General features: G+C 45.9%; 7 protein-coding genes across 7 annotated transcripts; 3 read left to right on the top strand and 4 right to left on the bottom strand.

The window, feature by feature from the left end:
• Positions 1 to 777: 777 nt before the first annotated feature.
• N7511_001258 (uncharacterized protein) lies at positions 778 to 1,246 on the top strand (the record flags this gene model as incomplete). The annotated part of the gene is made up of 2 exons (XM_057123683.1): positions 778 to 1,032; positions 1,103 to 1,246. 2 exons carry the CDS (start codon positions 778 to 780, stop codon positions 1,244 to 1,246), a joined length of 399 nt encoding a protein of 132 aa, XP_056989416.1.
• A 1,504-nt stretch (positions 1,247 to 2,750) lies between these two features.
• On the top strand, positions 2,751 to 3,494 carry N7511_001257 (uncharacterized protein; the record flags this gene model as incomplete). The annotated part of the gene is made up of 1 exon (XM_057123682.1): positions 2,751 to 3,494. One exon carries the CDS (start codon positions 2,751 to 2,753, stop codon positions 3,492 to 3,494), a length of 744 nt encoding a protein of 247 aa, XP_056989415.1.
• Positions 3,495 to 3,613: 119 nt separating this feature from the next.
• Positions 3,614 to 5,168, bottom strand: N7511_001256 (uncharacterized protein; the record flags this gene model as incomplete). The annotated part of the gene is made up of 2 exons (XM_057123681.1): positions 3,614 to 4,596; positions 4,706 to 5,168. 2 exons carry the CDS (start codon positions 5,166 to 5,168, stop codon positions 3,614 to 3,616), a joined length of 1,446 nt encoding a protein of 481 aa, XP_056989414.1.
• An 884-nt stretch (positions 5,169 to 6,052) lies between these two features.
• N7511_001255 (uncharacterized protein) lies at positions 6,053 to 7,265 on the bottom strand (the record flags this gene model as incomplete). The annotated part of the gene is made up of 3 exons (XM_057123680.1): positions 6,053 to 6,835; positions 6,895 to 7,047; positions 7,104 to 7,265. The coding sequence occupies 3 exons, from the start codon at positions 7,263 to 7,265 to the stop codon at positions 6,053 to 6,055; spliced, it is 1,098 nt and encodes a 365-aa protein (XP_056989413.1).
• A 1,641-nt stretch (positions 7,266 to 8,906) lies between these two features.
• Positions 8,907 to 9,793, bottom strand: N7511_001254 (uncharacterized protein; the record flags this gene model as incomplete). Its single annotated transcript, XM_057123679.1, has 2 exons — positions 8,907 to 9,137; positions 9,185 to 9,793. The coding sequence occupies 2 exons, from the start codon at positions 9,791 to 9,793 to the stop codon at positions 8,907 to 8,909; spliced, it is 840 nt and encodes a 279-aa protein (XP_056989412.1).
• A 2,926-nt stretch (positions 9,794 to 12,719) lies between these two features.
• N7511_001253 (uncharacterized protein) lies at positions 12,720 to 13,017 on the top strand (the record flags this gene model as incomplete). Its single annotated transcript, XM_057123678.1, has 2 exons — positions 12,720 to 12,926; positions 12,961 to 13,017. 2 exons carry the CDS (start codon positions 12,720 to 12,722, stop codon positions 13,015 to 13,017), a joined length of 264 nt encoding a protein of 87 aa, XP_056989411.1.
• Positions 13,018 to 13,636: 619 nt separating this feature from the next.
• Positions 13,637 to 14,959, bottom strand: N7511_001252 (RelA/SpoT; the record flags this gene model as incomplete). The annotated part of the gene is made up of 1 exon (XM_057123677.1): positions 13,637 to 14,959. The coding sequence occupies one exon, from the start codon at positions 14,957 to 14,959 to the stop codon at positions 13,637 to 13,639; it is 1,323 nt and encodes a 440-aa protein (XP_056989410.1).
• Between the last annotated feature and the right edge of the window lie 2,402 nt (positions 14,960 to 17,361).

Genomic DNA, 17,361 nt, shown 5'->3' with positions numbered 1-17,361 from the left:
GTAATCTTGGTTTGGTTGTTAACGCGATCTGATTAGTGTTAGGCGGAAACGCTATTGGAGTCTATCGGCTATGGGTAGCAGCTCGGACTAATTAAGGACATAAACACAACCCCTGCTTTCTTTCTTCCGCGTCTATTCTACGGTTCCTGTCAATGCCTGCCTCCCGATTTAACGCCCATAGGGTGTATCTAGCAGTGGACGGAGTACTATGGGTTTGTTCGAGCAACGAAGGTCAATGCTTACACACTCAAAAACTACAGTTTGATTGCTTTTGAGGGTTCAATGGTAAAGCTGTTTCTGTCATATGTGAGGGTTTGAAATTCATTATCCTTTTCGCTCGAGGCTCCAGGACTGCTTAAATGAGTTCGAAGTTAAAGAACAAATGCCGAGCAAAAGGGGCAACGGGAGTCTTCCCCTAGATAAATTCTCCACCAAGTGGTTGTTTTTATCTGCTGCTATTGGAGAATGACTAGATGTAGAGGGTCACACGTGACTTTACAGTACCCTTATTGGGTCTACGTCAGGGTTTGCAAGTGGGTATTCAGTGGATGAATCAACTTGGCAATCTCCGTAGTGTACTCCACGAAGATACAGTAGTTCGATTCAACAAACCTAATAACAGGTTTACTTAGCGTATCATGAAAAAAAAGGGTTTAAAGCTTGTGCTCCCCCTAACTTTTGAACTATCGCTCACATCTCTCACACTCTTTTTGACACTCATTTCCCACTCTTTACACTCTTTTCACATTCATTTCAATACCGAAACCAAACCACACAATGTACGCTAGCAACATCGTCCTCTTCGCCATTGGCGCCATGACCGCCTCCGCAAGCCCTCTGCTCCAGCAGCGCTCCTCTTACACCGCCTGTCCTTCCGGCATGTATGAGAACCTCCAGTGCTGCAAGACCAACGTTGTTGGAGTTGCTGCATTCGAGTGCAAGGCTCCTTCCAAGGAGCCCGCTAGCCTTGACGAGTTCAAGAGCATGTGCGGTGCCCCTGCCGTCTCCGCTCTGTGCTGCACCCTTCCTCTGGTAAGTGATAATAGTGATTCCCGATTCCTAACTTGCGTGTAATTGAACATATCACTAACAAACTATAAAGGCTGGTCAGGACCTTGTCTGCATGGACCCTATCCCTGACATGTCCTCCATGTCCTCCATGGGAGGCTCGTCCGGATCCTCCGGTATGCCCTCCATGATGGGATCTGGTTCCACTGGCTCCACTGGCTTGCCCTCCACCCGCTAAAGGGGTACCCAAGGCTATTGATTCTTTTCTACGATCCACACTACAATTCAAAGCTCGGGCGTTTTTGATTACTACCGAAGTTGACATTGCTCTAAGATAGCGGTTTCGGACATTATACCAGGACAAACATTCTAAATAACGTTAATTATATACCTTTTTACAAACGATTGTTGAAGAACTCATTGCGGAATACAAGTTTGCAATTCGCAAAAACTTGGCTAAGATACGTCGCATGTACTTTTACCTGTCAGACTAATCTTTGACAAGCAAAGAGGAAAAATTCTTACATTACTAGCCTCATAGTCGCTGAGACACAGTGTACGATAGCTTTGAAATTCTCGCGCAATTGTTCGGCGTCACAATTTTGGAATTCAGATTCGGATGTGACGCGACGATCTTCATATCTTAAACCCGGACCCCTTGGGGGATCCAATTTCACGCAAAAAAGCGCCCCGCTGTCAAAAAGTTTAATACCAATACACAATGACACTAACCGCCTGCGCAGCTCACTTCTGATCTATTGTTTCATTGTCCATAGATTTTGCTTTTATGGATGATTTTAGTTACCCTGTCCAAAATAACTAGTAGGCTTAAGGTGGCCTGGGCCCGGGTCAGCACCCATACAGTTCCTTCTTGCTGAAGCACTAGCCTTGCCGCTGTTAGAAGGTCCGTAGATGGCCACATCTCTCACTTATCGCAGATAGGAGGCTAGAGTTGCAAGTTTGTTAGGCACGGCTGATACAGTCGAGATCCGATTATATAGCGCTACAGTTTGCACTTAGTATATGGTAAATATGGAATAAAAAAAAAGCAAAAATAATAGATATAGTACTAAAATCAAATTTGCTAAACCAACATAGATACAATCATACTAGTTCATGATTGAAAAATTCGAGGGAACTGGACGTCACGGGTGACGATCGGAGGATCTCGAGTCGCGGAATATGCCGAAAGACACCAGAAGTGACCGAGAGCGAAATTCTAAAACTTAAAAGTAGTTGTGAAAAGCAGCGTCAAGCCAAGAGGATTCGAAAGTCTATATCCACTGGATCTTAATTGCAATATCCTTGTTGGCAGGACATATTGAATTTACGCAATATTAAAATGTTGAGCCTCACTCTACGTGCTCAAATAATATAAGTTGGTTAGGCCATTGAACAAGACTAGCGTGATAATGTATGGTAAACAGTGTGTGTGATGTGTCTGACCCCATAAAATCCCCATTCCAGTTCAAGGTAGATGCAATAACCAAGAATTTGCGCCTCGCTAAATTTTACACCTGAAATCCTACGTTGACTGGACTGACGTCCTGATACGCCACAAGTTTGGGGGCCGCGACAGGGATCTTGACCGCCCGTGGACCCTGGCAACCTCGCCACTAACGAAACCGGCATAGTGATACCATCAGCCTGGCAACCTAGCACCTCGAACAAAGTCCACTTTCAGATACACATACCGATAAGCACGTTCTGCAAAGAAAGCCCACTGCATGACTCAACCAAGAATGGAATCAAATACCCCGGAATCCTCGCGTGGTCTGTCTCAAAGCTCGAACGACCGGTGGCTCGCTCTCACGCGCCGCAACCGATCATCCCACTCATCTTTTCTATATGGCGTGAAATCGACAAAGATTTACTGTCGGCCCACTTGCCCTGCTCGTCTTGCGAGAAGAGCCAATGTTGTTTTCTATGATACCGCAGACCAAGCGCGGCGCGATGGATTTCGCCCGTGCAAGAGATGTCAACCAGATAATGTGGACTTTGTAGGGGACAGGGAGGAGGTTGTTACAAAAGTCATAGAGCTCCTGCGGGTAAGGAAGGATAGTTTGACTATGAAGTTCGGCTTGAAAGAGTTGGCCAAGGAGGTCGGAGTAACGCCAAGTTATCTGTGTCGTGTATTTAAGAAAACCATGGGGATCACGGTAGGAACTTACTTGATGGAGTTTGAGAAGGAGTCCAGTGAGGATGGGTCGGAGAGCACAGCGCGTACTCCGAGTCAACTTGGATCCGATCTGGGGTTAGGGGCAGGGTTGACACTTCCAACGACAGGAGAGGATCCCCAGATCTACTGTGATGGTCTGCAAGAGCTCAAGTCGAAAGAAAGAGAAGGGAATATTGCGGAGGCTCTAGACTTGAACTTTAATTTCGACGAGTGCTGTGCCAACATTGACGATCAGTTTTGGACTGAAGATTATTGGACCGAGGACTCGTGGAATGCAGGGTTCTGGAACGAAGGATCCCTGTACTGAAAGACTTAGGCCTTTCTTGGTGACTTTGGTGGCATTGAATTGTGATTCTATTGGTCAATGCTCATAACTGCTTTGTACATATCTTGGGGAGGCTTTTTTGCATGTCGTACCCCAATGCTCTACCATTTCACTCTCCAATCAGATCCTTTGACTTTAATTCTAACCCACAGAAAAGATAAAAACGCCGCCACGTAGCTAAGTCCAGCGAAGAGAGCCACTCCCCAATATTTCTCTTTGCCTTCCGCCTCCACTGCACTGAGAAGACCTCCAGCGATCGGAATACTCACAAGTACTCCAAAAGACACTGCAGTGAAGCAGGTGGCATAGTATCGCCCATATTCCTGTGTTTCGCAGAGCTGACCAAGGCAGATTGGTGTCAAGCTAACATTGGAGCCGCTGCAAAACCCAAATAGCAGAATGAAGACGATAAGTAGCGCGTAGTTGTCCAAATTTGGTACAAGGATATCAGGCAGCCAGAAACATAGAACGGATACCGTGCAAAAGAACAACGAAACAATCATTGTATTGTATCGGCCGAATCGATCTGCCATATCACCGGCGACATATCGGCCCACGCAGGAAGCAGCATTGAGGATTGCGAGAAGCTGGTATGCGAACGCCGAAGACCCCGTCAAGGCCTCATCTTGCGAAAGATGCTGTCGATCAATGTAGTAAATCGGCGTGTAGGTGATAGGAATAAAATATGCCAGATCTGTCAAAAGCACACCGGCGGTTGTGACTGCCATTGCTCCAGTTCCGTCGAAGAATATTTTTGGGTCGGGCAATGTATCTCGCCAGGTAGTTTCTGCTCCTTTCCGTGGAGGGATCCTGCTCCGGCAAAATGCGATACTAACAGCACAGAGCGCAAGTAACACAAATCCAAGGATACGTATTGACCAACCCCAGCCGACTTTTGGAAGAAGTGCCTGGATCATTAGGGGAAATAGGACGCCACCGAAGCCACCTCCAATAAAAGCTATCCCGCTGGCAAGGCCGCGGCGCTCCATGAACCAATGGGCAACGCAACCCATGGATGGAGTTAGAAGCAGGGATGAACCGATTCCCGTCATAATCGAGAAGGACAGAAATATCTGATAGTATTCTGTGTCACTGTCAGCGAAAGAATTTACCAAATTGGGGATGCAGCGGGCAAGTGCCAAGATCACGGTACATTAAGTTATAAGAGAAAGTGCTTAGAAAATGGATCTTACCTGTCGATACACTGAGCGTGAAAATGCCAATCAGAGTGCAGATTGTCCCAGCAAGAATCAGCACGCGAGGTCCCATTGCATCAAATGTCGGACCAATTTGCACCCCACAGACCCAATTCACAAATGCATAGACTGAGAATATCCAGCCAAGACTGGATGAAGAAACATCCGGCAGAAGTACTCTTGAGACAACGACTTCGAAAACCCCGGTTGTGTTGTAGATACCCAATGACGAAGTCAAACCACACCACGCACCAAGCACTACTAGCCAGGCATCACGTCCACCCTCGGGGTAGGTAATTTCTTCATCAAATGGGTTTCGTTCGTTTGCGGGGGAGATGTTGCGTGTTACTTTTTCAGCGTCGGAAGGAGACGAATATTTGTTGTCGGGCCTCTCTGTTTTGTCACTCGAGGCATCCGGGGATACCATAGGAGGGGTCCTGTGCTCAAAAATCGGCCCCATGTTTAGATTGTAGCTGACTGCCGGTCATTCAACTATAAAGAATGAGGACTTGTAGGCAATGGAGATTTGCAGCCATTCGGGTATTTAGTAACTAAGTAAGGGAGGGGCACATCCTATAGTTATAGTGCGACGATTTCTACAATAGTGTGTGCTATGACGTTTTGAACATGATATACCTTACTCAAGCAGGAACAGAACAGGGTAGATGATTGAAGAAAGCAGAATAGGTGTATTAAATGTGGCCAATCAGGGCAAGCGAACTCAAAGTAACCAATGAAAGCCCAGACTTGACCCTGAACTTGAACTAGCCAATCAGGAATAGGCCCCGGTTGTGGACTAGATGTAACCAATCAGTATGTTAGGCTAGAAGGATACAGGCAAATGTATGATATCTTGATGATAACCAGTACTTGCCAACTCGCCTCACATGTACAGCCTTTTAAAGATATGGCAAGTGATAGAAGTGACAGATCGAATGCTGATACACCCTAAGCGCCATCGTCTATATGTGACTATTGTTCAAGAATTATGATTCGAAAGATTGACATTCATCATCTAAGCACCAACAACCTTAACCTTATGCATGCAGAAGTGAGAAATAGATTTTAATCAATGAAAGATGATAGATTTCTTCCGGTTATGTCAAATAAAGAATATCGGCAGTGTTGAAGAACGTCACAATCTGGATTTCCATTTTATCATATCCATGAACTTAAACAAATACCAACGAATGACTTATTCCCACTTTGAACAAGGATCGCCAATATCCCAAAGAGAAAACAGGGAAAAGAAGTAGAGATTTAACAAGCGCATCTGACCAATTCACACCCTGTATCTAATGGCAATCTCAGATATATTTCAAGCTCTGTCTCGAAAAAAAAGAATCAAGCTTGCACTCGGATAGCCCTGGGAGTGTTTTTCCAGCTATCCACGCCAAACATATGATCTTTCTCGTTCAACTGCTCCTTCTCACTCAGGTGCTCTTGCTCGTTAAGCCCGTAGACGGTGCTATTTCTCCATTGCTGGAACTCAAACGCCGTCATGTTGGGATAGATGGCAGGCTGCTTTTCCGACACGAATTTTGGCAATGGGCCAACGGAGACATTGCGCTCGGCCTTGAAGAGATAGGCCATCGACATTCGGGGTGGAATTGTCAGGCCACTGCCCTCTTTCATTGCCTCCGGTGCAGTGACCTGATGAATTCCGCCTGTGATCTTTCCATTTGTCCAACGTGTGAGCGTATCACCTACATTGACAATCATCTCTGTGGTATCAGTGGGCGGCAGAGGAACGAAAGACTTGGTCTTCGACTTTTCGTCCCTGTCTTCAATTTCCAAGCCGCCAGTGCTGTCCTGGAACAATAGTGTGATGGGACCAAAATCGGTGTGGGGTGCAATGCGGCTTGCGCGGTCTCCCTGCATCTCCTCCACGGGGATGGCAGGATAGTGAGTGAGTCGGAGGTCCGTTGCACTGGGAACACAACGAGCGACCAACGAGCCATCATCGATACCCCAGGCAACTTCCAGAGCTGCCATGAGAGTCAGGCAAGTATTGTCGCATTGACGGTAGAAGTCTTCCATGAACTCTTTGAAGCCGGAAAGCTCGGGTGACTTGGGCCACTGGTTTGGGAACTCGCCGTCATAGCTTGGACCCTGATCAAAGTGCTCCTGATAGTGACCCATGTCAGACTTGTAGCACTTGCAGATCAGCTGTAATCATCACGAACCTTGGAATCTTTCATCATTCTAACTCTTGCATCACGGTGAAGTCTTCCAACTTCCTCCACCCTCCATGGGGTGTAGCCACGCATGGGTCGAGGACCTGTCTCATTTGGAATTTCATTCTTCACATCCAATGGTTGGTCGAAGAATTTATGACCCTGGCGAGGGAAAGTCAGTATCTGCATCATTGCAAATCTAGCAAACAACTTCTTACCCATGTAAACAATTCCTTCAATTCCTGTGCGTTGAAAGTATGGGCCTTGAGCTTCGCAAACCCAGTCCTCTCGAAGCTATCTAAGAGGTCTTGGGCAAACTTTTCACGCTGCTCTTTGGTTCCCGAGGTGAAGTCGGTGTAGTTCAAGGTTGGAACTGACATGGTGAAGAATTTCGATTGAATCAAGTTGAAGTTTGTTGCTGTTGTTGATACGGTTGATAACCAGAAGAATTGAGCTGTATATTTCTCACAACTTGGACCTAACTGCGGCTTTTATAAGTTTGTTTGAGATACAATGTCAATCTTCAACTCCATCATGAAGCAATACCCTGACGACACAACGTGGCGATTCTTTTGCTCAGACATACTCCGCAGTTCAATAATTGTCATGATGCGTTGTTGTGCTTACTTTTTCTTCACAAGCATTGCAAGGACCTGAAACTTTTTGTCATATGTACTCAAGATATGTGTTTCTCATTGGCCATTTTTGGTTCATGAAGCCCTCGCCAATTGACTCCCAATTGGGCATTTTCAGTTCATCAAATCTACCAGGGGACTAACCAGGCTCATTCTGGGCCTCGTATTGTGCCAGGGGCTCTGAACTTAAAAGCTGGTCCAGTGATTGGCTATTTCTAGTACGAACTCTGCCTAGACCTGAATATTCGGTGCTTTGTGAAGTTTGCCACTTATATCCGATTGGTCATATTTGGTGCATAATCGGTCAATCTTCAGCTATTGTTCAAATTCTGTGCCAATAACTAAGCTACTCATTGTTGAAGTTCAATCTCGTCACAATTCCAAGTAAACGGCACGATATTTAGAGTTTGATCAGCCTTAATCTTTAATGCGGTCGTATCGGAGCTTTTCGTAAACTTTAGCTGACAGGTAGATCACTCTGAAATTCACAATACTGCCGCCTGTCGCTGATTGATCATTTTCAGTACCAACCATTGAATCATTTTCTTCTGACCTTGCACATTATGCAATGCGGCCATGATGGATGACATTGTTCTGATTAAACTCTTTAAGTCTGGACCCTTCTTCACGGGTTACGGGCCGCCGTACACGGACCCTTGATTTCGCACTGCATAGTTAAAGATGACGTCTGACGGCTTCACAGCAAAGCGGTTCCAATACACTTGAACCTGACATTAATATATCAGACAAACAGGTTTTGCCCCCAACCAAATGCAACTACGACACTGTATACACATGCCAGTTGACTTGTCAAAAGAATGATTACCTCGTGTTGTCTCCAAAATACGACCTTTGTTGCATCATTTTACCCCGCAGAAGACCCTGTTGCGTTTGAAGACAAGTACTTACCCTGTCATTGCGGCTCATGGATCACGGAGCCCAAATCAGCCTTTGCACGTTGTGCGCCTGAATCGGTACATGTAATTTCATATTAAATCGTGCAGGCTTGGCTATGTGACAACAAGTCTCGCATTATATTCGCCTCAAACATATGAACGTTGTTGAGGTATGTTAGGGAGCCGTCTGAAAACCTGATCCCCGGCATACCTGTAGGAATACTATGAAAACTTGTATGCCTGATGGTTCCCGAGGTCTGTAGTTCGTCAAAATACAGACAAGTCCTTCCTTCAGGGCGAGGGGCAGGCGCACATGGACCTCGGGAAATGTCAAGCAAAATACGGGAGCATGGGCTTTTACCAAGTGTGATTCTAATACTTCTGCTCTCATTTAGCGTCATCGCTTACCTATCTGCCTGCGTAATCTAAGTCTAACTCTTTAAGTCTATTCTAACCGGCAACTATTGAACAGTGAATGTCCAAATTTAACTCACTGCAGTCGGAGGGAGCCATGCTCCTCGACCTTATCCAATGCATCGGTGACGCGGGATCCCTCTCCTTCATAAAGCATTCCGTCGTAAGTCATGGCGCCTATCAAACAGCCGACAACAGGGGCAAAGAGGGGAACAATGAAATAATATCCAGCCGCCGTAAACACCTCACGTCCATAAATGATGGCAGAGAACAATCTCGGCCCAAAGTCTCTGGCGGGGTTAAGAGCCTGGTATAATCAGTAATAGTCCCAAGCGAAGGATCTTCTGAACGTACATAGCCGGTCTGCCAGCCCAATGCCGCTCCGATGCTAAGCAGGAGCAGGAACATCGAGAGCTGAGGGGCGGGGAACCTCTGGGCATTTGCCGGATCAGAGATGCTGAGACAGCCAAACATCAACACGGCTGAGCCCAGAACCTCAGCAAACACAGCCTCCCAATTTGACTCGAAAAAGGCTGATGGATAGGTTGAGAAGATGCCCGCTGAATGATGGCCGGATGGGCTCAGGATCGAACCCCATGGAATGGTGTATTCAGGATCCCACGCCTTGATGGCCGACCGGTAGTTGATATACACGATGGCAGCACCAACGAATCCACCCAAGAACTGTGCAGCTAGTTTGCCAGGGATGGTCTTCCACTGTCCAGAAGATGGGCGCACCAGAGCTGTGCAGATAGTCACAGCTGGGTTAATAGTCGGACCGGGGTCAGACATGTAACCGGAGAGGGAGACGGCAGCAGCCCAGGCGACGTTGATAGACAGCCAGGTACCATACTGGTAGTCCGAAAGCAGGCACTGGGCAACGACGCCATCTCCGAGGACGATCAGCAAGGCCGTGCCAAGAAACTCTGCCAGATAGGGCTTCAACACCCGACGTGGGAACATATTTACAGTACAATGGTAAAGAAAATATAGGATTCTGGGTTCCCAGGGGCTGCCGCGTTGTTTATTAAACCGAAAGTGGACCGTGACGTCATGCGAACCGACCTGCCTAATCGGGATCGCCGATCTTGTTTCCCTCCATAGGGAACTTCTATACATCCGCGTACTAAGTTAAAAGATAAATGTGCAGAGAGATTGTATCGATATTATTGGTAACCAACAATTCAAGTTTGGTCTCTAATAACACACTCCCTACTTGCATCAATTGCCAACAAAAAGAAACTCCGATAGGGGGAATCGAACCCCCCGGCTGTCGTGTGAGAGACGACGATGTTAGCCACTACACCATATCGGACCAATATGAAAATTTTCTCTCAAATCCACTTATATTAAGCACAGCTTCACACCTCCGATCTACGTGTGTCCGTGCGTGGTTGTATATAACTGCCTCGCTCCCCGCCCGCCAAACATCCCCTAGTTTCTTTTTCGCCGTCCTTCTTCCTACGCCTCAGGTGAGGCAATTTTACTATTGATTCAATAACCAAGCTCCTGAGCTCTGCCACCCTCTTTTCTATCCTCTGACTTATTGGCTCGTCTGCGATCCCGCAACTGGAATCCAAGTTACCTTCGCTCGTTCAGCCTTATTTTCCTCCTCTGCCCCGGCCGTGGTGTTCGAAGTAAGTAAGGCATTTTTCTTGGTTTAGGACATTACCACACAGACTCACTACCTCGAATTCTAGTTGGCCGGTCTATAGTTGATCTCTACGTATGCACGCGCATTTGCCCTACACTCCTTTAAGACAATTATCTCTATATAGTATAGCTGCAAATATGCCTTGCCGCTGACATACCGCACGAGGGCCTCCTTATCCCTAGCTAATTAGCGCTCGCCTCACTTTAGAACCGAAGATAACCGGACCGGATTACTCAATTTTCTAGACGAATCAGACTATTATAGTCATGATTCGCGTCTATCGGCTGCAATCAATTTTAGAGATATTAGCGTTCCTATCTATATCACACACGATGCCTTATAATCACAATCCCCGTTAGTTCCATGAGTAAGTGGCATAGAGGATAAGATAGTAGATAAAGAACAAATCATATAGACTGTAGATAGAGGGTGCGTATGCCTCCGTGTTAGTCAGATTTTGCGTTCTTCATATTCTGTCTCGAACCATGAATCTATTAGCAAACAGAGCACGTTCAAATCAAGGATAGTGACACTATATGCAAATGATGCGTAGATATGCAGTTATCTAAGAAAAGCAGAATCATGTTTAGTATAGTTTCGGAGACGTGGTCTCCCGTATATCTAAGAATTGCGCAATCTCGACCCCTGTTATCAAAGACGCCTGATTCCACTATCGATTGGCCAAAAGGATTGGATGGACGCATCAAAATGGCTTATTGCTGTAACAACAGCGTTGTGCGGACCGGAGATAATGAAGAGGGCGTTTGTCTCCGCGATGCTTCGCCCTGCCTGGTTTTTCTCCTGTCATGGGCTTTGGGTGGTAGAAGTTCAGTCATATTTGACTCTAGTCTGACATTGTGAAAAGACATATGGGGTGTAGAATGGGTGGGAGCTTCGGAGCAAGTGTTTGTCATTTGTCGCAGATGGTGGTAATAGCAAGCAAATTATGAAAAAAGATCGCATCGAGTAGTCTAAGGCTAGTCAAAGAGAGACACGTCGATAGTACCTATGAAACTACCAGTTAAAGTGTGGAAGTGGGCTAGGTCAGGATTTTTGATTCTGAGCTCAGCTTTACAACTTTGACCCCTTATGTGACATGTGATACTCAATATGGAGTTTGGAGAGATGATATCTAACGCGGGAGCTTTGTGATTGGTTTCTCCTCAACCGTGAGGCTCATCGTAATTGAGAACAGCAGATACGGGAGGTTTGTTTCCTAGATGAAGATTGATGAACAAGTTCCAAAAGGTTTGTATTCAAGGTTGTTGGAAGAAGAAGATTATGAGATTAAGACGTTTGTGTAGAATCCTTATGCTAGATTCTCAAGGAACAAGAACACCGAGCAAAGTAGCCGTTTTTCTTTTGCGATTCCAGCGGGAAACGCGATTTGCTGCATGCGCGGAAATGTGACGGACACAGGCTCTCCTAACCCAGTACAGCCCGGCGCAAACCTGCATGAAACAGCAAGGGATAGTCACCACCCCTCCTCTCGATGCTACCTCGCTATGGACCATCCATATTTCTGTACCCCCACCTCTTTCCGCTGGGTTACCTGCGCTCACTTTGGCTCGCGGTAGAATTCGGCGATGTCTGTTCGAAGGCTGTTCTCTAGCGAACTTCTGGGTTATGGTCAGCAACCTGTTTTTTGAAGTGTCTTTTGACAAGACCCACCGAACGACAATTCTTATACACGTAGTCGCATGAATAATCTAAACAGATCTTCTGATGGTCATGAATATGGGAGGCTTTCACGTGGAAGTATTAAGAATTGCCTGTGTTCTTGCATCGGGGCACTCCGGTCCGAGTTAGCTTTACTGGTGTACTCTGCATGGGTCGCTATCCAATCGACTTCCTAGGCTCTAGCGAACCGGAGATCAAAAGCAAACAAGACGAAACATCCCCTGTTCCCGTTCTTTGTTTTGGAATTGCACTGACCTTGGTACTTATATATACCGCACTCCTCCGCGAACCCTTTCCAGAGTTCTTGATCAGGGATCACAGCGCACCGTAACGACTTCTTCTCACACCAGACCCAGAAGTCGTAGGCTGGTTTGACTGCTGACGAGCCGCTCCATCCATTTTGCTCCGCGAGTGCAAGTATCTCCCAGAGCCTTCTTACTTCGCCTTCAGAAATTCCAGGAGGAGTATCTCCGCTCAAAATAGCTTCGAAGAGGAGTTTTCCAAGAAATGGGTCCTGCACTGTGAGGATGACAAGTCAGCCAGCCTTCAATAACCATGTCACAGGAGCGAATTATCTCACCCTCTGCTCGAGTTGCAAATACTTCTGCACATACGCCAGACTCCGGGGCCTCTGATGCATGTGAATCGAACTGCATTGATTCTGCTGTTTCATCGGAGTGGACTTTGCGGCTTTGTGCCTGCTCCGCCATCCTCATCCAATTGGAGAAACTCATCGTCACTCGCCCCAAGCCCGCACCGAAGGTAAAACCAACACTGAGATCTGACCCTTTCCCAGGAGCTCAAAATTATGATGCCAGAGAGAGAGAACACTGCTGGAAAAAATTTCGACTGACAGGGACCGGTTGCCTGGCCAAAAGGATTTTTTTTTGTCTCTATGCGCCTTGGCCTTGATGAGCTTGTATCAGGTTCCTGCATACCAGTCTTGGCAAAATTGATTTTATGACCCTGCTGGCCTATTCATTTCATTCAATTCTTGTGTTTAGTCAATAATTACACGACCTTGTTACCACATTTTGCTGATATTAACCCTTTACTCTTCGCACAATCTACCTTTTACAGTGTGTCGCCAGACCTCGCTGGTTTGGTGTTGGGGCTGATTTTTAGTTTCGCATTTACTATTTTTTCCAAAGGAAAGAAGTGGCTATGCTTAGCAACATGTGTGACTCACTCCCTGAAATCGACAGGTCAACAGATTGCCGTGTGATGAAGTGGTCGGGGCCCCATATATCACACCAATCCTTCCGGCTGATTGTACGTGCATCTTAATCTCCTTTCAAGGAAGTGATGATACGAAAAGTGAAAACAGTCCAGGTAAAGGAAACAACACAACTTTTTTTCCCCCACGATGCTGCAACTACTGCAATAGCGCGTCTCATTCGGTAGCACACACTCTGAAGGGCCTTCTTTTTTCATTGTTCTCTGATGCTCAGCGCCAAAGCATGGGCCATGTCCTAACTCAAGGACCGCCTAAGCGGCCCAAGCGCATTTTCTAGCTCATCATTTTCTCCGTTGAGATCTCTGATAACCCCCTGGTTTGACATCGTAAAAGCCACCCGGATCGGTCGTTCGTGATTTCTGCAAAACCAATGCCAAAGACTGTTCAATTTACCGATTTCATCAGAAGTCAACGATTTCCCTCCCTGTGCAATCAGGTTTTGCCGGGCTCTATTCCCCAGCCAAGCAATGCCATGTCGAAGAATTTCTCGGTCTTCCAGAGGCGCGAATAGAACCTGCCATTCCAACGCTGGCATGAAAAGACGCTTCATCCAGATGAACGTGCTCAAGATCACTCGGATCTTGTAGGCATGTTCATGATAGTCGCTGGAGACTTCAAAAGCATGCGTGTTGTGTTTCAAGACCTCGCGGTCAATCAGATAAATCACAATGTTCAACTCAATTCCCGCATAATCCTTTGCGATGTTTGAGTATTCGTCCTGCACGCCATTTCCAAGGTGTTTCTCGAGCAATAGATCAAGAGACTCGGGTGTGCTCCAATTACGAGCATCCAAAAAGATTGTCAGAGCTGTAGAAGATCCTGTTTTCATCTTTTTGTCTTTTACCCAGTCTGCAGCATACTTGCTGATCCAATTCTCCAGATGTAGGCCGACGGCTTTGCGGTCGCTGAACTTTTGCTTGTACTCTGCATTTTCCCTGGCGCTGTCTTCTCTTGCGGTCTGACCCATTTTTTGAGTTATTTGGATCAATTGAGCTAGCAAATCGAAATTATTGCTCAATCCGCGACTCGGATGCCTGGATGACTTATACCGACTGTCATGTTCATCTTGGGCCCACTGCGCCATGTAAATTGACTGAACTTGAATCTCAACCCTCGGCCTCACTCCTGTCGTGGACGAGTCCCATATGATCATATCTTGTTTCAAGTAGACACGATAATGTATCGCCTCGTATCCACTCTTTTCTTTCATCGGTCTCTCCTCCTCCACCTCGAAAAGCTCGTGCATGATATCCCTGACGCAATCCCTATCTTCCCACTTTTTGAGAATAATGCGAGCCCCAGCAAGGTCCACGACATCCTCAAATATATCCTTCAGGGACTTGTATAGACCTTTCTTACGCTCACGCTGCTCAATCTTCTTTCGGAGGCTTTCAGTCTCCTTTCCCCGGCTCTCTGTTTCGTGACGTATATTTTTCTCTAAAAGGGCTCGTTCGCAAATTTCTGCAGTTCTTTTCGCCAGATTTTCATACTCATGTTGGTCATATTGAATCATGAACAAGGAAATCAGGGACTGCTGAGTTGTGCTTTGTGTGGCCATGGCTTTTAAAGACGTGTAAAGGGAACCGGAGTATTTTAAGAAATAGGTGCACAAATCATGGAGACTCGAAAAGCAAATTCTTCATGAACAACAAGAAATGTCCGTAGACAGCCTGGAGACATCGTGGTATTTATCTTCGCTCGGTTTCCAAGACCCAACCATTATTGCTACCTCACCACACATTCTATACTGAGGTGAAATGTCGCTTCGCCAAATTGGCCAGCTGCTGAATTCTTTTCCTGGACAAGAAGCTGATGGTGTGTAGAGAACCAGGGTGATCAAACAGAGCGGTGAATTACACGGAAATAATTCGCTCGAGACCTGCTGTATACGTGTCATTCATCTGCAAGTCAGCCTTACTGCGTGGCAGACTTGGGGACTAAGAAGCCTCTATCTTGGTCAGAGCCATACGTTCATGCCGGGAATATGAAGTGCATCGCTAGCCTCTTGCCAGATTTTATCCGATTAGCTCGATGGAAGAATGGTAGCCAAAGTCGTTGTGGCCCAATGCTTTCATGATCCTTGTTCGTGCCCAGGACAACGGTAGACAAGATCAAACTGCATTTCGATGCGTTGTGGTGATGACTTTCCAGGGCTAGTGAATGACTCGCATATGTAACCCAAGATACTAAATCTCGGTCTAGATTTGAATGAGAATTGTTAGCGTTTTACTTTGAACTTAGTAGATGTGGTGGACTTCAGAAGCGGGTATGGGGCTCTGCTAGGGTACCGAAGGTAGGGTCACAACTGTCATCTTGTCCATAGATTTCGAGGACCACATAAGCAAGAAAGTCAGTTTCACCTAGGATATCATGGAGAGAAGAGCCAAATATCATGAATGTTTCGATTGAGTGGCCAAAGAAATATGGGAAGGATGTAAAATCAGAACGGTTGTCATTATTATATTTCTATTGACCGTCGGTAAATGATCAGGCTCTTAATCAACTACTAGTCTAACAACTGAAAATATAGTACAATGACCTATGTATATCGAAGTCTTAATTGACGCGAAAGGTCTTGAAATTTTAGTATATAAGAGGGCTGCAGCCAACGGCCCTCTAGTCAATATCAAAATTGCAAGCGGCTTTCCTCCTGCCATGGTGAGAATACCAACTATGCTCAGGAAAAAAACAAGCTCCCAGAGCTACACGCTGTTAGTTGTCAACTAAAATTTCTCTTTACAGCAAACAATATATGCCGTCTAGTCAGTGCTTTGGGGTATGGGAATCAACCCTTGCTTATGGACTTCAGCCCAAAGGCAAGTCTCAGTTTGCATCAGAGAGGCCAAAATTTGCTTGGAAAATCATTGAAATAAACAGACCAATTTCTTCGTCAAAGATGTGGCGCTCGTAAGCTCCAAGTCAGCCGATGTACTGAAAAAGCTAGCCATCGAACTATCACATGGGCGAGAAAGAAAAATTTCTAGAAGTACACAAAAAGAGGCCTAAGCGGAAAGTGCCAAACCCTAGATCTGTGCAATACCCATGTGCCACTTTGTAGGGGACCCAAATAAGATGGCATTCATACGAATTTATCAACAGATTCCTATCACTGGAATGGAATACGCTGACCATGGCACTCTGGCTGGATAAGCTGTTGCTCCTGAAGTTTGTGGCGAGCTTGAATCCTTCAAAATGTTGTAGAGTGGAGGCTGTGGCGCCGTTCCTCGCTTTCTTGGCTACGTAGAAAGTATATAAGGAGATAAAGAACTCCTTGCCAGCGGCTATATTAGATACTATATATATAAAAAGATCCTGAAGAAGCCTCTGATAAAGAAATTCTTCTAAAGCTTAGATATCACCGCGCGTAAAGATATCCGTACGAAGTTCCGCGACGCTTATGAGTAAGTCTATGTAAATTTTAGAGAGGTAGATAGGATTTTAATATAAATAAATAATAGCTATTGAAATGGGGTCGGCGCGATGGCAGTCTAGTCGAGTAGACAGGTCGATACTAGCAATGGGAGCACAGGCAAAGCCCAGCAAGAGGTAGAGCTATAGGAAAGGAGAGCACGTAGGGGTGGTCTGAAGAGAAGATTGTGTCTGTTCTGCTCTACTATGCGTAGACTCTTAAATACATCATAAGTGCTGAATCATCCCTAGACCGCTACTTCATGCAGTAAGCAGTTCCCCCACTACACTATATGGTTACGGGATATTAATAGGCTAAGCTAGGATCTCGAAAATTGTCTTAAATCAGTCTATAGGTAACCTATACGTTAGGGATACCCTTTAAACACATGTATCAGGGTTTAGGATTCGCCGTGCATACAACAGTACAAATCATCTACAATTTTCCCTCTATGTGATTATTTCGGTTCTTGTCTCATGCCCCTCTTTTACTAGGACGACTAATTGCTTATTGCCACGTACGACTAGGAGATATTTTTGTTAGATTAGAAA

Source organism: Penicillium nucicola (assembly GCF_028828085.1).
Source record: "Penicillium nucicola strain IBT 29836 chromosome Unknown utg000001l, whole genome shotgun sequence".
NCBI lineage: Eukaryota > Fungi > Ascomycota > Eurotiomycetes > Eurotiales > Aspergillaceae > Penicillium > Penicillium nucicola.
This window is presented reverse-complemented; position numbering and strand designations above follow the sequence as displayed.